The sequence below is a fragment of the Pelecanus crispus genome, chromosome 2 (assembly GCF_030463565.1).
Source record: "Pelecanus crispus isolate bPelCri1 chromosome 2, bPelCri1.pri, whole genome shotgun sequence".
Classification (NCBI taxonomy): domain Eukaryota; kingdom Metazoa; phylum Chordata; class Aves; order Pelecaniformes; family Pelecanidae; genus Pelecanus; species Pelecanus crispus.
The window spans coordinates 151009969-151036089 of NC_134644.1; the positions used below are offsets into that span (position 1 = coordinate 151009969).

At 38.2% G+C, this 26121-nt stretch overlaps 1 protein-coding gene across 5 annotated transcripts in view; it reads left to right on the forward strand.

Annotated features, from left to right (window-relative positions):
- VPS13B (vacuolar protein sorting 13 homolog B) overlaps positions 1–26121 on the forward strand; it is a 482687-nt gene that overhangs the window by 236724 nt on the left and 219842 nt on the right. For all 5 annotated transcript variants that reach the window (XM_075705900.1, XM_075705902.1, XM_075705904.1 and 2 more), the window contains 3 exons: positions 3077–3204; positions 10913–11147; positions 21805–22025. In XM_075705900.1, the coding sequence (XP_075562015.1) occupies positions 3077–3204; positions 10913–11147; positions 21805–22025 (584 nt within the window). The remainder of the gene's footprint in view (positions 1–3076; positions 3205–10912; positions 11148–21804; positions 22026–26121) is intronic.

The window sequence follows — 26121 nt, forward strand, 5'->3', positions numbered from 1 at the left end:
TATTTTAGGAGATTAACCTTCATACTGAAACAGATGGAGCTGATCCAGTCTACAGGTCTACTGTAGAGGACTAGCCAAACACACATGATAGCCACACCAGACTACTACAGTCTCTTAGCAGCTGTCATCTACTGATGGCCTTGCCTGACAGGGAAATAAGACCTTGTTCTGCCCCAGCATCCCTTCAGATAAAACTCTGGGACTTACCGATACAGGAAGAAAATGAACTTGAATCAGCTTTGCAGGTTTGAATTGCACATATATGGAGAGAAATAAGTGGTGCTTCGGCCAGCTAATTTTATTTCTAATTCACAGATAGTTATTTCTGGCATTAGAAAGTTGATTCCCTCAACTGAGAGAGAATTAGCAGAGTGTGTGTTTCCCAGCGAACAAAACATGGGAGACTGGAACAAAACCTAGCTTTAGATCCCACTCATGAGGAATGCACTTGTTCGGTGATGTGGGATGTTGATATTCCCTGCTGATTGTGCTGTAGAATATATGGTAGACAGCCGGCTGAACATGAGCCAGCAGTGTGCCCAGGCGGCCAAGAAGGCCAACAGCATCCTGGCCTGTATCAGGAATAGTGTGGCCAGCAGGAGCAGGGAGGTGATTGTCCCCCTGTATTCGGTGCTGGTGAGGCCGCACCTGGAATCCTGTGTCCAGTTTTGGGCCCCTCAGTACAAGAAAGACATTGAGGTGCTGGAGCGTGTCCAGAGAAGGGCAACGAAGCTGGTGAAGGGTCTGAAGCACAGGCCTTATGAGGAGCGGCTGAAGGAACTGGGGTTGTTTAGCCTGGAGAAGAGGAGGCTGAGGGGAGAGACCTTATCGCTCTCTACAACTACCTGAAAGGAGGTTGTAGTGAGGTGGGTGTTGGTCTCTTCTCCCAAGTAGCTAGCGATAGGACGAGAGGAAATGGGCTTAAGCTGCACCAGGGGAGGTTTAGGTTGGAAATTAGGAAAAATTTCTTTACGGAAGGGGTGGTCAAAAATTGGAACAGGCTGCCCAGAGATGTGGTGGAGTCCCCATCCCTGGAAGTGTTCAAAAAACGGGTAGATGTGGCACTTTGGGACATGGTTTAGTCTAGTCTACCCTTGATTGGCTTAGAGTAGACTTGGTAGTGTAGGTTAATGGTTGGACTGGATGATCTTAAAGGTCTTTTCCAACCTAAACGATTCTATGATTCTATGATATAGTTTTACACTGTATTTGTCTCTTCATCCTGAGGTGAAGCATTCCTGCCTGTGAGATCCCCAGTCTCACAGTGACTTTGTATACCATTCTCACCCTTACCCATACTTGTATTCTGGGGTTCTATGGTCCAGTAACTCTTCTAATTTACTATTTCTTGATACTCAAGCTGTTCCTAAGTCTTACCTTGCAATATGTGTAGTGTAGGGCCTGACTACACAGAGAAGATGGTGTGAACTGAGGCAGGGTAAGAAGTTAAAGCAGAACAGCTATTCCTCACTGAATGTCTGTTTTAATTTAATCCATTCATAATGTGGATGGAGTACTCACTGCATGGCTTAAAAAGTATCCACAGAGAAAATATTACGAAATAGCTACTCCATGCTGCTTCTTCATATGAACAATTTACTTGTTTGTTGTCAGCTGTGCTGGAGAGACAAACAATCCTGAAATGTCATGCTTTTTACATTCTTATGATCCAGTTTTCGTTCTTTGTCATTCCAATAGAACCATAATTGGAGCCAGGAATATCTGAGAGGACTAATTATACTGCAGCCATAAAAATTCTCTTTCACGTTTTTGACCACCTCTCTTTTTGAATCTTTTGATTGCCCATCAGTTTAGTAAAGTTAATGCCTGTCTTTTCAGATCATTAAAAATACTATTTGTTGAAGGATTTTGTCTAGAAAATTAATCACCTCTGGTCTTTTCTAGCCTTGATGGGAAAAATGTAACAAATTAGTTCCTCAAGTGGCATTAATGTTGCATGCTCTTGGCAGAAATTCACCTTTCAGTGTTTCATATTTAATTTCTTGCATGTTTCCTTGCATGATCAAAACTGACTGAAGACCCAGTGATGCATATCAAGGAGCATATACTTTTGCTCACCTGAGTTCAGTTGATAGCGTAATTTTGTTTTAAGAATTTTTCCATAGTTTGTATGCCACAGATTTCTCCTAGCTGTATAATTGGGAGACATAAATTGTCACACTTGTGCTGATTTCAATTTAGTTTTGAAATGAAGTCATGAAGACTTAATAATTTATTCCTGCAGTTTTGTCAGCTCAACAACAGGTAGGCCAAAACTGGATACATTAAAGAAGCTGACAATAATTTGGTGGGTATCCCAAAACATAAGAAGGAGGATGTCGTGTAAAGAGATGACAGGAGGAACTATGTACCACTCACACAGTCTTTAATGAATTTGTAGTTACTACTTGATCTCCTCAGTAGTCCTCTTTTGAAGTTCTACTATGCTCACATTCAATTAATTGCTTCTGTTATCTAAAATGGTTTCATATTCATGCTATTAAATAACTTAAAGCATTGAATTTTGCTGAAATATTTCATACTTTAGTACCTTTAAGCATGACAAAGTAAGAAAATGGTTTAATTTTTACACCTTTTTTTTGGAAGTTTTTAAGTGAATTTTTTAAAGAAAACAAATCAAAGTCTGTAATTTCATATGGACTGTCTTTCATTTCTTATGAGTTTAGAAAACTAAAACCTTTTTTAGATTATACTGGCAGCAATGTTCATGAAAACCTCTTGGATTGCTATTCTGTCACCAAATAGGTTATCACACTTTGAAAAATGTCTTAATTTGCTTAGGTCAGGCATTCTTCATAATATTTTCTTAGCAGTTTATGTTAGAAAACTTTAAACATTTAATTTCATTGCATTTCTCACCAGGCTTAATTGATACAGTTGTATTGCCAAGTTTAAAGCTAATAATAGACACACTGTTATTAAATCCATAGTGAGATATATAGTGAGAGAAAACGTCTTTTAGAATTTAAAATATATAATCTTTTTCTTTGCTACCAGTAAGTATATTACTTAGTTATATATTCTTTGTGTAACTGAGTTTTGTTGTTTGCATTAGAATCTCGTCCTTTGTCACTTCCTGTGAAAACCATGCTGAACTCATCTGAAAGCTGCAGAAGTCCTGAAGAAAGAATGAAGGAATTTATTGGAATAGTGTGGAATGCAGTTAAGTGCCTTACACTTCAGGTAAGATGAAAAGGAAGTGGAAAAAACCCTATGTCTTTCCAAACTTTATGATATTTTTTATGCATCCTAGTGCTTTTTATTAGAGGGTTCTTAAAGGAGCTCCCAAGTTTTATTGTCTTATTTCAGTAGTTTCAAAGTCTTAGAGAATGAAAAATAAAATACAGATTTTTGGTAAAGAATGCTTTGCTTTGGCTTTAGAATATTAGTTTTCAGAATACTTTTTTGTATCTAAGAGGAAGATCCTCAAAGAAAATTATATGCGGAAAAAATGCTTCTCACACTTTTCTGTATTATAAACATAGCTATACACTTTTCAATCCATAGTTAAAATTGCAGAATACCTTCCTTTCTAAAAATATTTGAGGAAAGTGTGTATGATAAATACTTTCTTGGGGTGTATAATACAAGCTGATGTTATACAGTGATGGCTCAGTTGCTTATTTGTCTACCTTTTCATAAAGGACAAGTAGATGACCACTCAGATGAAACAATTTCATCCTAGACTGCTCTAGATAGTGATCGCTGATCAGTAAAAGCCCAGTTTTCGTGTAGCAGTATATATGCATAGTATACACAAAACAGGCCACGTTAGAAGTCCAGTGTTATGACTGCATGATCAAATACTAGATGGCTTAGAAATGCTAGGATTAGGACTCTGTACTTCCAAGTATACGCCAAGTGCCTGCTTAGAAATTACCCTAATTTAGAATTATAATAATCTGTGCCTTTGTACATTCTAGGAGAGTGGTATTTTATGGTGCACTAGCATATAGTAGCAAAATTGGTTTTGTGTTAAAATAAAAACAAAATACAGAACACCCCTATTTCTGACAGAAAGTAATTGCTGAATGCCTGTTCCTTCTTCCTACCAAGAAATATATTTATTTATATACAAGCTCATCCTAGAACCTATGTCTGTTTTACTTCTCTCTCATGCAGAAAGTACTTTGGGTTCAAAAATATTAGAAAGTTTGAAAGTTTAAGTTTTGCCTGAGCAAGAACTTCAGACTTATGATTTGACTGTATTAACTCTATTTAGTTTTCAGCCAGCTCTTTCATCGTTATTTCATGAGTATTTTACTTGTTTTCCTTTCTTTCTTAATGTTGTCTCCACTGGAGATTAAAATGGCTAGATAAGGGGAGTCAAGAGAGATAATTTGTAAGCTGTTTGAGGGAAGCAGTGTATTTTTCTTATGTGTCTGGGTGGTACCTAGCACAATGAGACTCCCTATATAAATGAGTCTTACAGTTTGAGTCATAGTAAAAGTAATAATATAATAATCATAGAATCGTTTACGTTGGAAAAGACCTTTAAGATCATCCAGTCCAACCATTAGCCTACACAACCAAATCCACACTAAACCAATCAAGGGTCGACTAGACTAAACCATGTCCCCAAGTGCCATGTCTACCCATTTTTGGAACGCTTCCAGGGATGGTGACTCCACCACCTCTCTGGGCAGCCTGTTCCAATGCTTGGCTACCCTTTCCGTGAAGAAATTTTTCCTAATATCCAACCTAAACCTCCCCTGGCGCAGCTTGAGCCCATTTCCTCAGTGAGGATGATGAAGAGCTGGATCCTTTATAAATGGGGACAACTGAATCAGGACTAAGATATTCTGCTCGTACATTTTTCAAGGTATGCTTTGTTACATGAGCACCCAGCAAAGTGAATTTGTTTTGAAGAATGGTGAAGGTACTGATCAGCTAAAAATGAAGTTTGTCTGTTACCAAATAGAGGGCGGGGGGAACTTTTTGTTTTTGTAGAGATGAAAGCTGATGACAGTGATAGGCATGTGTTTTCTCAGAGAGTAATTTGTATATATATCTTGCTGCTCTGATATAATAGACTCATGGATTAGAGCTAATACTGGCAGAGGATTTTTTTTGTATTAGATACTCTTTCTGGTGTTTGAGGTTCTAAATTTATTTCCTTTTTACAGGGTTTTTGGTAAGGTACCAAACTCATCATTATCAATATGAAATTATATTTTTAGGTTTTTTTCTATGTTGAAATTAAATGGCCCTGTGAATTCATACAACAGCTTACACACTGCTGATACGTTTCATCACTGGGTAAAGTGTATGCCAGTATCTTGCCAGGAGGACATTACATGTTACCAGTGAAAAGTTTCAACAGACTCCAGGGAAACACCACAGGAAAAGTCCGAGAATGTGCTTCCAAACAAATATTCAGTAGTCCTTCTTGGTGAAATAGGAAGGATTTCTAGATATGCTTGCAGTTCTTTTTATTATTGCTAGTAGTCCCCATGTCTGTTTCATTTAAATATATTTTTCAAGATGCAAATGTTTTTTTTGGTTTGGGTTTGTTTTTTTTTTTTTTCCCCCTTCAATACCGGCCTAAATGGGAAAGCTGAAATTTGTGCAAGGCAACATATAGAGGATAAGATGATGAGGGTTATGACTCTGTTTTTCAATTCAAGTACAGTATGATAAATTTATTTTATTAAATATAATATGCATTTTATTAAACACATAGATATATGTAAAATTCATACAGATTTTCTGTATTTTATTATCATTTGGCATGAAAAAGGCAAATTTCTAGAATATTTTTTCTGGTTAAATGCTGGAGCACTTAGACTCTAAGGTTTTTTCTAAAGCTATTTTCATGTTCCTGGATCTTTTATTAACAGGATTGTAGAAAAGAAAAGTCTGTAGTTGTCGTCAGATAAAACAGAACTTCATAACTTAAAATCATCAAAGGATTATTCTTTTAGTGGAAGTTTGAGTAAGTAAATGTGTTTGGAACCAAAGTAACTGGAAAGTTTATTTTGGATCCAAAGCTGGTACTTGCTGAGCCCTAGCCCTGGCTTGCTCATGATAGAATATTGCATGAAGATTTTGTGCATTGGAGTTGTGGTAAGCTATTAGTATTTAAGTGAAAAGACTTTCATACTTAACTATAAAAAGTTGTTTTTATTATTTAGTTGTTGTAGGATTTTATATGTAGCCTTGAAGTCTTTTTGGCAGTTACACTGTGTAGGAGGGTAATACTCACTTTTCACGTGTTCTTCATACTAATAGTTGCTAAAATTGTAGAGCAGTATAAACACAATTATTTTTAATTGGTTGTTAATGCTGAATTCCAATGAGAATAATGAAGGATCTGTATTAAAAGCAAATGAATTAATGAGTAATGTTGCAATGAATGCCAGCTAAATAAGAGTGTAATTATGACATATAAAATTTAGCCAGATATTCCACATGCCTTTAAATATCCCTGAAATTATTTGAAGAAATGAGTCTGTTTCCTGAAATTATTGAAAATAATATTTTCTTTAAAGCATATAACTTGTACAAAATTCTAGTCAAAGTGAAGCATTGATTGAAAGAACAGAAACGTAAGGATGAGATTGACTAGAGTTCCTGTTCTTTGAATAGTGGTCTTTATTCATGGGTCAGGAAGAGATTCTGTGACTTGTAACTTAGCAGTTACAGCTTTCAGCAGTTATGAAGAGAGGATGATTTCTTAAGTTGGTTACTTACCACAAACTGACAAGAAATGAAATTTTCCATAACTAAGTAAAAACTTGGAAAAATCAAGCTTTCTTAGAAAAGAATAGGAGGAATACTGTGTAGTGCTAAGCAATTGTGTTTTAAGTGGTCAAAGAAAACACACCTGATCCTTATTATAGTCATTTATATGTACAGGTAGCCTGCTCTCTTAGTTCTCTTACTCATGTGCTCTTCTTTCCATTTATATCACTTCTACTTTTTGTCTAACTTGAAAACATGTATTTCTGGCCTGCCTTTTTAAATTCTAACAAACAGTGCCTGTCTGGCTCAACTGCAGATGGTCTAATTGGGTAGAGCTAATTTGGATGTCAGAGGCTGAGGTTATGGTCTTATAATAATGACCTCACCAGAACTCCTACATAAGATATGTAACGGTGGTTCTTTGCAGTTTTGGGAGTCATTACGAGATTATATTCTGTATCTGACGCTCCCAGAAAAACACATTAGCCTTTCCGACGAGAGCATATGATGGATAATTAATTAATGCGGAGAGAGGCCACTTCCCAGGAGACACCTTTATGCGAGTGTCACCTTGTGGGTCATCTTCAATGCTTCTAATTGGTTTATATAGCTATAAAATGTAGGCTAGGGAAGGGAATCTCTTTATGGTATCACTGTCGTGAGAGGCTCTAAAGACTTGTACAGCCTGTCGCTCTTCGTTGCACTTGCGCAGGATAACTATGGCGTGTCACTTGTTTTGTTTCACTCCCTCCCACGCTCCCTCCCACCCGCCCTCCTCAGTTAGGAAGACCTAATTTTTCTGCAGTATATACTTCACTGTTCTCTCTATCGAGCAACATTTTCTTTTTATAACACATGAATTAAAAATACTCCATTTATTCCAGTAACTTAATATTTTCCTTTTTATACAACAGAGATCTTAAAGTCATTGGGCTTTTTTAGGCTTATACCTTAGTAAAAGCTTAGAGCAATATGCTTTTTGTAACTTTTAAAAAGTAGAAGGGAAAATACTGCTTACTTCATTGGTTTATCATTAGTGTACGTTACTTAGCATGTGTAGGACTTGACATAATAGAAATGAAAATAGGGGGTGATTCTGTTTCAAGAATTTGTAATAATTCCTTCTCTTTAACACATGAATGTATTCAGTACTGGCAAAAGAACACGTTGCTACCAAAACTGAAATAAGATCCTTGAAACAGAAAGGATGTTGCCATGGAAAAATGAAGTAACACTCAGTGCAGCTGCGAAGCATTAATGAATAGGATATTTTTTTAAAAGATCATTTGTGTTTGGTGTGGCTTGGAGGGTCCCAACCAGATGGTTTCCATGAACAGGATCTGACCCCCAGCTTGAGGACTTCTTACTGGCAGATTACTTCATTTTCTTTCCCTTGGATTGTCAGATCCTTACATTAATGCAAGATTTACTGCTGCAGGTTTATATTCAGTTACATAAATCAGTTACATTTTACATTAAATTCACAATTTTAGATGCAGAGTTTAACAGTTATTTTAAAAGTGTAAAAAGATTTATATGATAACTTTAGTATATGCTATTGAAGTAATTTAATTGTGAGATATTTGGATTACATGTATTTTAAAGCACTTTCCGATCAGTGAAGCAATCTGTAAGCACACATTCTCACTTTTGTCCAACATATAATGCCATCATTTTAGGTGCACTCTTACATTCCTTCACTGGAACTTGTTATTAGACAGATCTCCAGATTCTGTCAGATAAACATACACAGATTCCATTGAAGTTGATAGTTGTGTGTAAACAGAATCTGCCCCTGAGAAGTTCAACAGATGCAATTCAATTTTGCACTTATTGGGCTCTTGTGCATCCAAGTTGGCAATTTCTTGTGTAATTATAGTAATTGCATGGTTTGCCCTAAAATGTGGAATTTTGCCATATGTTCGTTGTGTTGGTCTTTGAAATCCTGCAATAATGTTTTGCAAAATTCATTTATTCATATAAAACTTGAAATGAAACACAAGTAAGCAAACCATATCTGTAAGCAAATCTGTAATATTACATATGGAGGACCTGATGCTATCATGTAAACTCCACCAAAATTCATGGTTCAACTTCCATTCAGTTGTTTGAAAATGAATAGCAACGTAATGCCTATGTAAACAGGAATTTCCCTCGGGCATTTGGAGGAGTGAAACTGTTGTGATTCCACTTAAATATTCTTGATACAGCAACGTAAAATAAAACAAAAAAGATCTGAAGAACTTGTCTTCAGTACAAAGCTGTACTGAACTGTAAATTAAGTGTAAAAACTCTACTGAGTATTGAGATCTCTTCTCAGGAGTACTTTGTAAAACATCTCCTGTAGATCCTGCTGCTGGTAATATGATGAAGTATAGTATCTCTCCAAGTTGCTGGAATTTTTTTACTATTATTACCACATGGTTTGTATATTCAGGCAGCATTTGATGTTAATCATCATATACGAGGAATGGATGATTTGTTATAAACTGTTTACTCAGCAAATGCACTGATAAAACAAAAGTTATACTGATCATAAGTTCTTTTGTCATCTATTTATCATTATCCCACAATGGCTTGACCTGCAACCTATTACTAATAGACCAGAAAACGATCTAATGTGTCACAGTAAAAATCTTTGCAAATTGACACAATGACTAATTTAGCAGTTAAAAAAAAAAGATCCAAATCTATTACATCTGTAACAATACACTGTTGCTTTTCATCCAGTATAAATAAAGTACACTCTGCAACCTTGGATCAATAAACTACTTACCAAAGATGTAATTAACTTCATTTTACAACTCAAACAGTTCTAAAACTAGAAACAAACACAGACTTCATGTAACAATGTATTTATTTTTGCAAAATTCTACTCATATTTTTCTGCAGTGAGTCCTTGTCAGTTTGCCTAAGCAAAAGGGCACAAAAATGCTAAAATAAAGATGAATATCTGTGTTCTCCTCACTAGGCTGGCAAAGTACTTATGGTGCTGAGGAATTCCAGCTCTATTGCAAATCATTATTGTGGTCTTGAGGGACTATTAGCCTTCAGGGGAGGGTATGGAGTACAAACCTTGGTTATCAGTTTTAAGCTGTGATGTCTTTAAGGTTGTCAAATTGAAAGAGTCTGTTATGTAAGCTTACAGCAAACAAATGTTCTTTTATCACAGCTACAAATAACATCTTGTGTCCAACATTTTGTACACTAGATTTTTCCAAACAATGTGAAGAAATGAACTGAATCATAGTTTGTACTCGCTTAACAAAGCGTTCAAGTGTGCAGGCTGTTAGGGCTATTTGATATCCAGGTGCAGAATATGATTTGTAAGAGCCAAGGAAGACTAACAGTCTGCAGCTTACACCACCTCTGAGTTAACAAGTAGTGATGAGTTCAGTTCTTGGTTTGGGCTCACTTAGCCTTGCTAGAAGTTCATAAGGAGATAGCAGAATGGTCAGAAATGTTTCAGGGTAACAGCATTGCTTGAAAATAAAGAACAAAGAAGTGCTCTTTCATATGAAACCATATACGCTACTTCTGATTTGCAATGAAAACAGGACAAAAGCTGTATAAGCTTTGTGAACTTTATTTGTTTCTCTTTCTCTGTGTATGTATGCACCTATCCATTTGTTCTAAAATCAGTTTTTCCACTAAAGTTTGTATTTTTCCTAGTTTATCTGATGATTAACCTCTTGTACATGCTCATTACTGTTGACTACAAAGTAAAGACAGAATTTTCCCTGAAACAGGTCTTTATAGAAGTCTTTATAGAAAGTAACAGCATATAAAATGTTGATTAGTTCTAGCGGCTTAGCTATTGCTAACGAAAGCTAATGAACAGCAAAAAGAGGGCTTTCTCAGCTTTATGGTAAGAACATTTTCTGACTCAATTATGCTTCTTATATAAAGCTGCTGAAATGTAGTTAGATGTATGTTTGGTTTATATGGCAACACCTTTCTGATCAAATTTACAGACCAAAATCACACTTTTTCTTCCCTCCCCTCCCATAATCATAATTTACAAGAATATGTTATTTTCCAACATTTTGTGTCATCTTTCCTCTTCATTCAACTAAAAGCTAAGACTATTTTCAATCAACTGTGATGGATGAGTCACTTGAGCTTTTGTACCAAGATGAATACTGCACATCAGGGGAAAAAATGGTTTTCTGTTTCTGAGAAATCTTTCTTGGTTTTGTTTTTTCAGCTTGAAGTGCAGTCTTGTTGTGTATTCCTTCCAAATGACAGCCTGCCTTCCCCAAGTACTATTGTATCGGGTGACATTCCCGGGACTGTGCGAAGCTGGTACCATGGGCAAGCCAGTATGCCTGGCACACTTGTCATCTGCTTGCCCCAGATAAAGATTATGAGTGCTGGACACAAACACATGGAACCGTTGCAGGAAATCCCATTTGTTGTGCTGAGACCCATCCTGGAAGAAGGTATTGTGGTAAACTTAGAAAAGCTTACTCTTTAATTTCCATTTTCAACTGTTATGAAAATTATCTTCATTTTAATATGAAAACTTCTGATGTTGTGCTGCATTTTTAGCAGTATGTTATGTATTATTGATGGCTAGAAATACTAATGACAAGGTTTGTACCACGGACATCAAAGTGAAAGTCATCATCAAAGAGGTAGTTCTGTGATATGCTTTGTATGTTTGGTGAAGCCAAAAGAATTCAGAAGTGCAATTTTTACATTCGTTGGTTTTGTCATTCAAGTTACTGTGTAGCCACAAACAGTTTGACACAACAGGACGGGGTACTGAGTTGTGAATTCCAAGGCAGAATGGAGGCAGGTTAGGAAAAACTTCTTGTGCCACCTTTGGCCAAAAAAAAAAAACAAACCCCCAAAAAAACCCCCAAAATAGTAGTCTTGGATCTACATTCAGACTGGACCTTAGGAAAAGGTTCTTCACCGAGAGGGTGGTCGGTCACTGGACTGGAACAGGCTCCCCAGGGAAGTGGCCATGGCACCAAGCCTGTCAGAGTTCAAGGAGCATCTGGACGACACTCTTAGTCATATGGTTTAGTTTTAGGTAGTCCTGCGAGGAGCAGGGATTTGGACTTGATACTCCTTATGGGTCCCTTCCAACTTGAGATGTTCTATGATTCAATATAAGACGAGAAAAGAAATTCATAAATATAGCAGACTATCAAAAGAAAAGAATGAGAGTTTATTGATCATCATGATAGGCAACAATTGTGTTCTGTTTTGTGTCTGTAGGAATTGTAGCAAGGTTTTTGTAGAGATTCAATAAAAAAGTATTGAGGTTTATACGAGTGTTTATGGGGGGATGCTCTTGTGCATAGACTGATGAGAAAAAGTACAGTAGTTCCCATTTGAAAAACTAATACTTGAGGCCAGGTTGGATAGATCTTTGAGCAACCTGGTCTAGTGGAAGGTGTTCCTACCCATGGCAGGGGAGTTGGAACTAGGTGATCGTTAAGGTCCCTTCCAACACAAACCATTCTATGATAGAGGTTTGAGTTGTAGACCAATTTGAGGGAAGAATCAGCTTTTAGCATTCTGCACCTGATTGAGAAATGAAAGGAGGGGATAAGCTGTACAGCATCTAGCAAGTGAAAACAAGCTGCTTATGTTCGATATTTTTTTTTTTTTTAAAAACAGAGCCCTTAGAAATTATCAAACTAAATGGATTTGCAGCAGTATTCTGAAGGAATACTGATGTAAAAATCTTGTTCTACAGCAACAAAAAGAGAGCCAAGGAGGATCTCCATCCCTTGCTGGATGTGGGGAGGAACATTGTCACCGAGGACAAGGAAAAGGCTGAGGTATTTAACGCCTTCTTTGCCTCTGTGTTTAACAGCGAGACCGGTCATCCCCAGGGTACTCAGGACCCTGAGCTAGAAGATAGGGATGGGGACCAGAATGGAGCCCTCATAGTCCAGGAGGAAGCAGTTAACGACCTGCTACGCCACCTGGATGCTCACAAGTCTATGGGGCCAGATGGGATCCACCCAAGAGTACTGAGGGAGCTGGCAGAGGAGCTTACCAAGCCACTTTCCATCATCTATCAGCAGTCCTGGTTAACAGGGGAGGTCCCTGATGACTGGAGGCTTGCCAATGTGACGCCCATCTACAAGAAGGGCCGGAAGGAGGACCCGGCAAACTACAGGCCTGTCAGCCTGACCTCGGTGCCAGGAAAGATTATGGAGAGGTTCATATTGAGCGAACTCAACAGGCAAGTGCAGGTCAACCAGGGGATCAGGCCCAGCCAGCATGGGTTCACAAAAGGCAGGTCCTGCTTGACCAACCTGATCTCCTTCTATGACCTGGTGACCCGCCTGGTAGATGATGGAAAGGCTGTGGATGTCATCTACCTGGACTTTAGCAAAGCTTTTGACACCGTCTCGCATAATATCCTCCTCGGGAAGCTGGCAGCTCACGGCTTAGACAGGCATACTCTTCGCTGGGTAAAGAACTGGTTGGGTGGCCGAGCCCAGAGAGTAGTGATAAATGGTGTTAAGTCCAGTTGGCGGCCGGTCACGAGCGGTGTTCCCCAGGGCTCTGTTTTAGGGCCAGTCTTGTTCAATATCTTTATCAATGATCTGGATGAGGGGATCGAGTGCACCCTCAGTAAGTTTGCAGACGACACCAAATTGGGTGGGAGTGTCGATCTGCTCGAGGGTAGGATGGCCCTGCAGAGGGACCTGGACAGGCTGGATCGATGGGCCGTGGCCAACTGTATGAGGTTCAACAAGGCCAAGTGCCGGGTCCTGCACTTCGGTCACAACAACCCCATGCAACGCTACAGGCTTGGGGAGGAGTGGCTGGAAAGCTGCCTGGCCGAAAAGGACCTGGGGGTGTTAGTAGATAGCCGGCTGAACATGAGCCAGCAGTGTGCCCAGGTGGCCAAGAAGGCCAACAGCATCCTGGCTTGTATCAGGAATGCTGTGGCCAGCAGGAGCAGGGAGGTGATTGTCCCCCTGTACTCGGCGCTGGTGAGGCCGCACCTGGAATACTGTGTCCAGTTTTGGGCCCCTCACTACAAGAAAGACATTGAGGTGCTGGAGCGTGTTCAGAGGCGGGCAACGAAGCTGGTGAAGGGTCTGGAGAACAAGTCTTATGAGGAGCGGCTGAGGGAACTGGGGTTGTTTAGCCTGGAAAAGAGGAGGCTGAGGGGAGACCTTATCGCTCTCTACAACTACCTGAAAGGAGGTTGTAGTGAGGTGGGTGTTGGTCTCTTCTCCCAAGTAGCTAGCGATAGGACAAGAGGAAATGGGCTTAAGCTGCGCCAGGGGAGGTTTAGACTGGAGATTAGGAAGAATTTCTTTACGGAAAGGGTGGTCAGGCATTGGAACAGGCTGCCCAGAGAGGTGGTGGAGTCACCATCCCTGGAGGCGTTTAAAAAACGGGTAGATGTGGCACTTCGGGATATGGTTTAGTCTGGTCTACCCTTGATTAGTCTAGAGTGGGCTTGGTAGTGTAGGTTAATGGTTGGACTGGATGATCTTAAAGGTCTTTTCCAACCTAGATGATTCTATGATTCTATGATTCTATGATTGTTCCCCTGTACTCGGCGCTGGTGAGGCCGCACCTGGAATCCTGTGTCCAGTTTTGGGCCCCTCAATACAAGAAAGACATTGAGGTGCTGGAGCGTGTCCAGAGAAGGGCAACAAGGCTGGTGAAGGGTCTGGAGCACAGGCCTTATGAGGAGCGGCTGAAGGAACTGGGGTTGTTTAGCCTAGAGAAGAGGAGGCTGAGGGGAGACCTTATTGCTCTCTACAACTGCCTGAAAGGAGGTTGTAGTGAGGTGGGTGTTGGTCTCTTCTCCCATGTAGTTAGCGATAGGACAAGAGGAAATGGGCTCAAGCTGCGCCAGGGGAGGTTTAGGCTGGAAATTAGGAGAAATTTCTTCACGGAAGGGGTAGTCAAGCATTGGAACAGGCTGCCCAGATAGGTGGTGGAGTCCCCATCCCTGGAAGTGTTCAAAAAACGGGTAGATGTGGCACTTTGGGACATGGTTTAGTCTAGTCTACCCTTGATTGGCTTAGAGTAGACTTGGTAGTGTAGGTTAATGGTTGGACTGGATGATCTTAAAGGTCTTTTCCAACCTAAACGATTCTATGATTCTATAGTCATATGAAAAATTGTTTATTGCAAATAGGTGAGGCAAGTATCCCTAACAGTCTTGAGTCTTAGGGTTTGGGTTTATTTTAATGGCATCCAGGAGATCTAGCCTTATAACCAAGTTTAAAATTTCATGGAAATGCCAGCTGTTGTGGTTTAACCCCAACAGACAGCTCAGCCCCACACAGCCACTCACTCACTCTCCCTTAGCAGGATGGGGGGAGAACTGGAAGGGTAAAAGTGCGAATACTCGTGGGTTGAGATAAAGACAGTTTAATAGGTAAAGCAAAAACTGCACATGCAAGCAAAGCAAAACAAGGAATTAATTTGCTACTTCCCATCGGCAGGCAGGTGTTCAGCCAGGAAAGCCGGGCTCCTCACGCATAATGGTTACTTGGGAAGACAAATGCCGTAACTCCAAACATCCTCCTCCTTCCCCTTGCTTTTATTGCTGAGCATGAGGTCATATGGTATGGGACATCCCTTTGGTCAGCTGGGGTGAGCTGTCCCTGCTGTGTTCCCTCCCAACTTCTTGTGCACCCCTAAGCCTACTCACTGGTGGGGCAGTGTGAGAAGCAGAAAATACCTTAACACTGTGCAGGCTCTGTTTAGCAATAACTAAAACATCCCCATGTTATCAACACTGTTTTCATCACAAATCCAAAACACAGCCCCATACCAGCTACTGTGAAGAAAATGAAGTCTATCCCAGCCAAAACCAGTACATTGGTGTACAGTTAGTTCATTATTGTATTCTTGAACTATATTATTTGGAATGAATTGTTGCTGTTTTGTGTATTCATTCTACGATGAAGAGAGGGAGATGCAGCAATTGTTCCATTGCTTTGTGACAGCATTTTTTGGGAAAATTATTCTGTTTTCTGCATACTTATTGCTGAAACATAAATAATTATACAGGGTATGCTATGAAAAATTAAGTCAAAAGCACATTCAAGAGCTACTCCTGCTCCTGCCATCTGAAATTCATTTAGATTTATAACAGTGTTTTCCCTCTCCCTTTATTCTGCCACTTATATTGGACCCTTCTCCTCCTTCCTGTACTTTACCTTAACTCACAGCCAGAAGAATAAAATTGTAGTTTTTTAATACTGAAAGACATATTAGAGATGCGCCCAACTGAAAAGGAAAAAAAAAAAAAAAAAAAAAGAGCAAGCCAGACAGGTATATGTGTTTTTCTTAAAAACTTTCAGTAGGAATGGCCTAATTTGCTAATCATAGTGACAGATAAAAGATAAATAAATTTAACCAAAGTATTTTCTTTGTTTTAAACTGATGATGTAATTTAAACCAATTATGAAAGAAAGAAGTTATTTGAATTTTGTGAAATCCAGATTTGAAGGAAAAATCCTAGTGAGAGAAAAGAATCCCCCTGGTTGGGATAAAGCCTATGGTAAGGAATTTATTTGTGTGTGGCTTTGTGCTCTGGGAGTAATGCCAAACAGAAGTTCTCACAATCTTGATATTTTTGATTCTCTAATGGAGCTGTTGTCTTCGCCCATGCCAAAACTCCCCCTTAAACAGACTATTAAGTTTTTTCAAAGCTTTTAAGTTACCTTCTTTGTTTCTTCCCACGTAGAAGTAAATAATTTTTATGGACTCTTATTGGGAAAGTCTCAATTTGCATGCTGTCTTTGAACAAGACTTCAGGGACATACTGTCATTCTTAAGACATGTTGCCATCTCTCTGAAATTACTATTTATTCAACTCGCTTTTCCTGGAAACATTTTTTTAACCATTCCTTCTTTTATAAAGAAGAGATAAGTAAAAGGCTTGTTTACAAGGTTACACTGTTACTTTTAAGCTGTGTGCTCACTCATGTATTTTTCCTATTAGATGGAAAACTAAAAGAGGAGGAAAAGGGAGCGTAGTCATGCTGTCATTTGGGGATATTGCAGCCTAGTCACAGAGACTTATTGACCTGAAGTGAGATGTCAACATATTGTAAAAATAGCTTATACAGTATCCCACAGTCAGGTCTTTCCATTTGTTTTCAGAGTTCTGATACACTTCTTTTCTGAGGTAATTGTAGTTTGTAGGAATACTTGAAAGAACATTTTAAGTAGAGTACTTCAGAAACATAACTTAGCTCAGTCATAATAAGTAACTTACAAACAGGATTTATCTATGTAAAGAACGAGATACTCTGTTGAACTTCTGTTGAATAACAAATACAACTAAGTTCATAAAAAGGTATTAAATTACATGAAGTGTTATCTTTATAGTTCAAATCAATCAGCTGATAGGTCCATGAGGTAGTATTCACTGAGGGTGTTAAAACAGGATCACAGAATCATAGAGCAGCCCAGGTTGGAAGGGACATTGAGTGATCATCTGGTCCAAACTTTCCTGGCAAAGGGAGCCTAGATGAGATGATTCAGCACCCTGTCCAGTCGCATCTTGAAAACCTCCACTTCCCTGGGGAGGTTTTCAGTGAATGATTGTTCTTACTATAAAAAATTTCTTGTATCAAGATGAAACCTCTCCCAGTGCAAATTGTACCTCTTGCCCCTTGTCTTCTCCATTTTGGCTCCTTGTGAAGAGGGGGACTGTTGTACTATATGTAGCTGCCCTTTAAGTAAAATAGCTGCGAAGAAGAAATTAAATAGTTAGAAACTCAGTTTGAGCAGAACTGAAATGTTCAGAGAACTCCTTAGGGTGAGTTGTGACTTTCTGTGTGTGCTTGTGTACATTGAGTTTCAAATACTTGACAATTCATCTATATACTGTTTAAGTCCCAACCTATAGTGACAGGACAAAATGTGGTAAATTTACAGTTGGACAAAATATGTTGTTACAATCAGGACTTCTGGACTGCTATGTGGTCTTCCAAAAATTTAAAATGTTATAATAGGAAAATAAATTGAAGACATGAAGGGAACTAAACTTTTGCTTAGGATAAAGCACTAGATTTTAGAGTAATAACGAGAACATTTTTTTGGCATCTATGAAATCTTCCTGTGTTTAGAAGTTCACATTTTTAATGATTTTAATTTAGAATCCTGGCTTCCAGTAATTTTTAAACTAGTTACTGGGGTTTTTTTTAGTCTGTTCTCTATGCTTCAAGCCTTTGGGGTTTTGGGGAGATTTTTTTGGTTTTGGGTTTGTTTTTTTTTTTTTTAAATAATCCTTAACCTGCACATGTAAAATGCTCCTCCTTGGGTTCATACTGGTAACTTTTATGAATCCATCTTTGTAAAAATGTTTGGTTAAGTCAGATATGGTAAGATATAGCTATTTAGGTAAGACACAGTAAAATACATTTTAGAAACCAGTGTTCAAAAAATCTTAAAATTGTTGTTGATATATGTTGCTAGATATCATATTCACATTCTCATCTGGACAGCAGTATACTGACAATCGTGTAAATCACTGTATTCCAAACATTTAAATCTGAGAGATGGCTTTTGTTTGTGAAATATGACAAATTATATAACCTCACAGATTTTGTAGCATATGTTTAAACTCAGTAAGTTGACAACTGACTTGTAGGAAAATCGAAAATTAGGGGTTCTAATACTAGTGTGTGAATTAATTATAATGAAATGTATTGGTCATTAACTACTACAATATAATAGAAGCATATATATTTCAACCTGCAAAAAAGGCAGTTAAATGTATAAAGTAGAGCAGCAGTATGCTGGCATTCTTAGCAGTTATCATCTTGCATTAGATTTAAAAAAAAATGCTGAACTTCAATATAATAACTGAAGAATAATTTCTCTAAATTGTGAGATGAATATTTGATATTCAAATAGTGTGCTATTTGAGTTCTATTCAGTGTCACCATCTGTAAAACGTGGTAATTATTGTATTTAACTTATCTGTTATGCCTAATGACCTTACAAAATTAGTTCTCACATTTTAGTAACATTCTTCAATATCTGAATAGCAATGAAGTTCTGCATAAACAACTTGTTAATGTTGTGTTCAGCAGTTAGAGCTCTCTAGTAGCTGGGTTTAAATTAGAAAAGCCTCTGTGTTTGTACTTACATTTGAAGCCTGTGGAACTAAATCTCATCTGCTGAAAGTGAGCTCTGGACTTGGGCAGAGCCCTTAGGGCTTTTAACTGGGTGCACCTAGGATTATGCAGCCATGCAGCTGCTTCCCTGTTGCAAGACTGGAAGGAAGTACAATAGTGACCTAACATGTAATAATCGCAATATCTTTTTCTTTTAACCATTGCATGTTGCATGAGAATGTGAGCACATTGGAAATCCATGTAAAGATCCTACAATGTGGGTAGAGAAAGAGAAATGCAGACGGAGTAGTCAGGATGCTTTTTGAAGATTGCAAAGAATACCAGATAATATGCATGATCTCTCTCCTACCATTACTAATTTTAAACCAAACAAAATTTCTCTTTTGTACAACTGTCAACACTGTAGAGAACGGTAGATCGGGAATTAACAGAATCTTCAACCATGCTAGGGGTCTTTCATGTGTGTCTTTTATAATCTTGCCCATAAGAGATGTGGGGTGAGCTCTAGTGGGGTGAGCTCTAGTTCCACTGCAGCAATGTCAGGTTTACTTATAATATTTCAGTGTAAAAGAATCTCAGCAATTAGGTCACAAAATAATGGTATATATGGATGGGAAGGCTAGAAGTAGAGAAAATATCTGCCAAGTGTTGCACTGGCTTTTCCTTCCTTCCTACTAATAAATAATTTTTGAAATAAATCCTATAAACAATGTTGCTTTTGATGTTTAGACACTTTGAATTAGTTATTTAAATAGTTTCATAAAACCAATCTGCAAATGAATGCAGGTAAAGTTTTTTTTAAAAACGAATAAAGCAAACATAGGTACAACAACAAAACAACTTCTTTTGAGCATTCTTTGGGTTTTGGTTCTGTGTCTCTTGCAGAGCCTAAATTCTATTTCCAGGACCCAGTTATCATATGTGGGATTGTATTGGGTTTACGTGGCAAGGTTTTGGTGGTCAGGAGGACTGCAGGGGTGGCTTCTGTGAGGAGATGCCAGAAGCTTCCCCATGTCTGAAAGAGCCAGTTCCAGCTGGCTCCAAGATGGACCTGCTGCTGGCCAAGGCTGAGCCAATCAGTGACGGTGGTAGCTCCTCTGGGATAACATATTTAAGAAGGGGAAGAAAACCTGCTACACAACAGCAGCTGGGAGAGAGGAGTGAGAATATGTGAGAGAAACAACTCTGCAGATACCAAGGTCAGTGCAGAAGGAGGGGGAGAAGGTGCTCCATGCTCCGGAGCAGAGGTTCCCCTGCAGCCTGTAGTGAAGACCATGGTGACACAGGTTTTTCCCCTGCAGTCCATGGAGGTCCATGGTGGAGCAAGTATCCACCCTGCAGCTCATGGAGGGCCCCACCACACTGGAGCAGGTGGATGAGTCCTGAAAGAGGTTGTGACCCCATGGAGAGCCCGCACTGGATCAGGCTCCTGGCAGGACCTGTGACCCTGTGGAAAGGAGCCCAGGCTGGAACAGGTTTTCTGGCAGGACCTGTGACCCTGCGGGGGACCCATGTCCATTCCTGAAGGACTGCACCCCATGGAAAGAACCCATGCTGGAGCGGTTCATGAAGAATGGCAGCCTGTGGGAAGGGCCCACATTGGAGAAGGTCATGAAGGACTGTCCCATGGGTGGGACCCTACACTAGAGCAGCGGAAGAGTGTGACGAGGAAGAAGCAGCAGAGACAATGCATGATGAACTGACTGCAAACCCCATTCCCCATCCTCCTTCGCTGCTCGGGGAGGGAGAAGGTAGAGAATTTGGCAGCGAAATTGAGCCCAGGAAGAAGGGAGGGGTGGGAGGAAGGTGGTTTTAGATTTGTTCTTATTTCTCATTATCCTACTGTGGTGTTACTTGGCAATAAATTAAATTCCCCAAGTCTAGTCTGTTTTGCCCGTGATGGTATTGATGAGTGATCTCCCTGTCCTTATCTTGACCTTCAAGCCTTTCGTCATATTTTCTCCCCCTTGTCCAACTGAAGAGGGGGAGGAATAGGGCAGCTTTGGTGAGCACCTGCCAGCCAGCCAGGGTCAACCCACCACATGGATTCTGTTTCAGTTTCTGTAGTCTGTGTTCTCATTTCCTTTCAGCTCTAGCTGGTAGAGCTGTTGAAGGTTTTTTCTCACTAAAAGGAGTTCCTGTTGGTCTATTAAAGACCTACCCAAATAATTCTCTCTTTGGACCTGCTTGGAAACTTTTTCTTTTCTTTCCCATCTATTGACAATCTAAAGAAAACGGATTATACTGAAGTTGCAGCCATTTTGTTGTTCAGCTGGGCAGTGCCAATTCCCTCACTGATTATTCCTGATAATGATTCATGAATCATTATAGGCTGCCAGGCACTTCTCTGGGTAGGCTTCCTCCTAATATAAGAAATGAAGTGCTCAGGGTATGTCTATAGTAATTTGTTTTTACAAAATCCATCACCATCCTGTTCCTAGGCAGTTAAGTGGAGGCAGTGGAAAGAGCTGCACTGTGATCAAGGTCTTGCTTACCTGAGCAGTGCATTGGGATGGGTTTTACTCTGTAAAGTATGCAAGCCGTGAATTGTTGGAATAATTTTCTTTTTTAGTATTAAAACTTGTAAACACATATAGGTATATAATGTAAGGAACTGCCTCTGCCATCCATATGCTGAAATAAGCAGGGAGTGGTTTCAGGATGCTCCTCAGTTTGAGGAAAATCATATAAAGCAAAAAGAATGTTCTTTAAAGACTATGTTGTACACATTTGTTCACAGTTTGGGGTTAAAATTCCAATGGATTTCAATTTTTTAAAAGTTCTAAAACATTTATGGCTATTGTTTAGATTTCAAGGTATAGAATGAAATTGATGATTGAATTGTATTTGTGAGAGTTTGGGATCCATTTAATGGTTGTTGATGGCACTTGCTGAACTTCTAAGGGGCCTTAGGAAAAGGCCTTTACTGAGTTTTGAGAAAATAATAGCCTAGTTTTTATTATGAATTGTTTAACTGTTTTCCTTTCTTTTAAATCATTAGGTGATGCTTTTCCGTGGACTATTAGTCTGCATCATTTCAGCATATATACTCTTCTTGGACAACAGATGACACTTAATTTAGTGGAACCAATGGGCTGTACTTCTACTTTAGCTGTTACTTCACAGAAGCTGCTTGCTTCGGGGCCAGAATCCAGACACTCATTTGTTGTCTGCCTCCATGTCGACCTTGAGTCCCTTGAAATAAAATGCTCCAACCCCCAGGTTGGTATGTTTAATTGATTTATGAAAGGAAATTAAAAATAACTCGATTTAAGTACAATTGTTCTGCATTTTGTTGAAGAGGGTCTCTTCTATCTTCATTTTTTTTTTAACTGGGCCATCAAGATCAAGGTGCTTAGATTAAGATTTGCTTTGAAGCTTTCTCAAGTTTTGTAATTTAAACTCTTCTCAAAATGTAATAGCTACAGTATAAATGCATCTTTTGGCTGATGGAGTGAAATGAATTGCAGATGTACGATTAAATGCTATAGTGCTGTTCTGCTGTCACTATGGATTCATATGTTGAAGTGGTTTAATGTAATTTTCTACCATATTTTCATAGAACTAACATTTATTTGAACATAAAATGTTTTTTAGGCAAATAATGGTATCCTTTATTAAAGGAAAAAAAACAAGATGAATGTGTGTAAACAAAAGTTACCACCTCATTTAAGTTTATTAAAAGGCAAAGATGATGCTAGATTTTCAGAAAGTGCACCCTATATTTTACTGACCTGGATCAAGTTTGCTGCAGTTCCAAGCAGAGTAGTTTTTTTATGCAAAATATTGAGTAATCTTTACTGCAACTTGAATAACGCTTTCCTGACAGTTGCAAACATATCCAGTGGTGCTGGAGAGAACGCTCTTGTTCTTGGCAATTACAAATCTGTTGAGGTCTGAGTAGGGCTCTGCATTCGTATGCTGCCTGCTCCAAAGTTTTAGCTATATGTTAGATTTTTTTCAAAGGACGTCATGGACAAAATGGACTGTTTATTGCTTCATTTAATAGAAAGAAAGGGAAAGAACACAGAGGAGTGTAATTTTGATCTGATAGACAGCACATCACATTTGTAAAGATTTATGGACCTATGGCCTAAGTCTGAGAATACTAAAGCTAAGGTGGCTGGTGTAATTTTAATGTTATCCCTTGTGCGTACTCATTACAATATGTTTCTCAGTCACGCGCAATTTTTCCCTTGCCTCATTCCATGTTCTATGAATGAAACAAGTGTTTTATACTATGTATTTATTTTATCCTCAATGTGTGGTCTCCTGCCCCATTCACTGCCTTCCATCCAAGTTATTTCTGACTCATTTGCTATATGCCATTGTCTTCAGTACTGGATGGGCTCATACTCACTAGGAGGAGGGTTGGTAGAGTGAGATTGTGCACTGGACACGGCAAATTAAAATTTAAAATTGAGCAGCCTCAACAAGGTCTACTCAGACTTGTAAAGTGGTATGACAGGTGTGTTTACACATACAAAGGGTTGTCACTATGTTATAAATGTAGAAATAGGAAAGGACGAATTATGATTTTGCTGACAATTTTATATTTAAAGACTTCTGGAAGCTTTACTTTGCAACTTTGTGGTATTTCCATAATGTTTAATGAATTCATATGCGATAATTTCACAGCCTATGGAAACCTGCCTTATTCTGTATTAATTTTCATAGAACTGTACAAAATCCATCTTGATATTGCAGCTATTCAGAGAATTAGTAAATATTTTGATATGTTTATGTAGCAAAATAGTTTGCTACATTTGACCGGTACAGTTTCAGTGAAATTCCAGCAAATTGTCTGATCAACTCTAATTTTTTAAAATCTCCAAATGTTTTACTCATGATTAACATACGTAATACATTAATAGTATTAATTTATAAGCAGAATAGCATTGTTATAAGTGGAAGCCTTATCTAAATTTGAGTTGCAAATTAAAAAGAAAAATGGAGTAAGTGAAACACATTTTCAAGTTTTTCTACCAAACTGTGATCAAATAATTTGTTTTGCAAACTGTAAGAAAATATTTACAATAAAAAACTTAATGTAAGCTTCATGTAAATCATATTATGAGTATAGTAAAATGTTAAAATGAAGTTGTACAGTGGAATATCAGACCAAATATTGTTGTCTTAAAGGATGCCCTTGAACACTGTGATATTATGAATTTCTGAAATATGATAATGACCAAAAGGATGTCAACAAATTATTTGAGTTTAGTGACAGTTCTTGAGCTGTACTTTCTCCCTTACATCTGCCCTACTTGTCCTTTCTGCTTTACTTATGCAAAAGGGGAAAAAATCCCATCAATCTTACCTAACCAGATGTTCAAGAACAGAAGATGGAAAATACAATTACATAAACAGCATTTGATAGTTATAAATTCACAGAGTGACTATGAAATTTGATTCTTTAGAATGATGGGCTGTATGTTGTCTAAAGATGACAGCCTTAAAGTAGGTGATACTTAGTGAATTTGTTAAGTGGTAGCAAAGGTGAAGTATTTTACTATATGACTATTATGATTTAACAAGAAACCATGTTCTGATGGTTATATCCCTGTAAAGTCAATAGATACTTCCAATATGCAAAATTGCCAGGATATTGCCTTTTATTGTAGTTTTAAATTTTGTAGCAATGTGTTATTTTTTAAGTATAAAATTCTGTAACACAGTGAACTTTACAGATTTTGCCAAGTAGTCAGTGGGGTCTTACTGAGTTACATGTGGTTTTGCTGGGGAGGGAGTGGAAGCAGTGAGAGAGGCGAACTTTTCTTAACAAACACTGGTGGAGTTATTCCTATTTTTGTCATACCATTTTTCTTCTCTTGAACAGAGTGTACTAAAAATAATTATTATATATTTTCTGTTATGCTCAAAGATACTTATAAATGAGGGAGGCCTTACACTTACATTAGCTCTTCTAATATAATCAGACATGGTTTTTCATAATATTAAGACTACTCACTTGAAAAAGTGCAACCAACAAGAGAAGTAGAAATCCTTCCATTTTAATGAGTGACAACCAATGGAATAAAATTAAGTGTATTAAAAATAATCAAAGACATCACTTCAGCTCTTTATCTGAAGTTTTAGAATTTTATTTACATAGACACATGGCTTCTTTTTTGTTTTAATGAGGTTTTGTTGTGAGCCTTCTTGGTATTTTCTGCTTTTTAAAATATCTCCATGAAAATCATCTCCCTCTAATCAAAGCGTGCCTCTTTTCTTGCTGAACTTGCTGTTTTGTCTCTGGTTTCAGAGCAGGGTCATGCTACTTGGCTGTCTGGTCGCTGGTGATGTTGAGAGAAGGCTACTGCTGTTTGAAATAGCCACTGTTTCAGAGCGCAAAGATTCTAGCCTGAGCAACTTTAAAATATCTCCCTGATAACATAATTATTAGCTTTAATGATTATGACTGTTGCAACCCCAATAAGATGTAAACGCTACAGTGTTGGATTAGCTAATGACAAACCCCTCTACCTTGTGTATGAGCATGTATGTAAACACAGAAGTTGCATCATGCCTTCTTTTGTGGTTTTTTGTGCTTTTATGAACAGTAGCATAATTAAATTTCTGGAAGCCCTGCTTCATTAAGACAAGTACAGCTTAAATTATCCTTTGGTTTCTTGACCAAAAAATATTTTGAGGGAGGGGAGGTTGCAAGCATGTGTGATTTGGATATGTGCCTGTATCCTCTTAATTTTCTAGAGACTCTTGCCAGCAAAGCATCAACACCAGTTAATGTTACGCTACTCAATCAATCAGATGGACATTATTAGTTGATCTTCCTGCGTTACATGGAAAAGACTCAGGAAAACTTAGAAATTTGTAATTAGTAATTTAAAGGCTACCAGTGCGTATCAGAGTGCTATAGACATAAAATATTTTAAAGCATAACTAAAAGAACTTTTTGCCACAGAGTTACTATTTGTTTGCAGATTGCTCTGTATATGAAGACAAAGAAAGTACTGAGAAGTTTATCTCCTTTAAGGAAAAGTTCTGTCAAGAGTATATGACCTACTCTAGTGTAAACCTTGAAACTTCAAAAGAAAATCCAAGATGAATTAAGAAGGTTTTTATAAAATTCTAGCACTTCACCTCTTAACAAAGGACTGTAGCATGTACTTTAAAACTTCATCACACACTCTCACGCACAAAATCAAGTACTGTTTTATATCAAATGTAGATTGACAACAGTGTTTTTCTGCATCTGTTCTGCCCACATAAGAAGCCAGCTTCATAGAGTAGATATGTCCTGAGGCTTAAAGTTCTTATAAATATGAGAATTTCCATTTTTTATAATGGCAAGTTG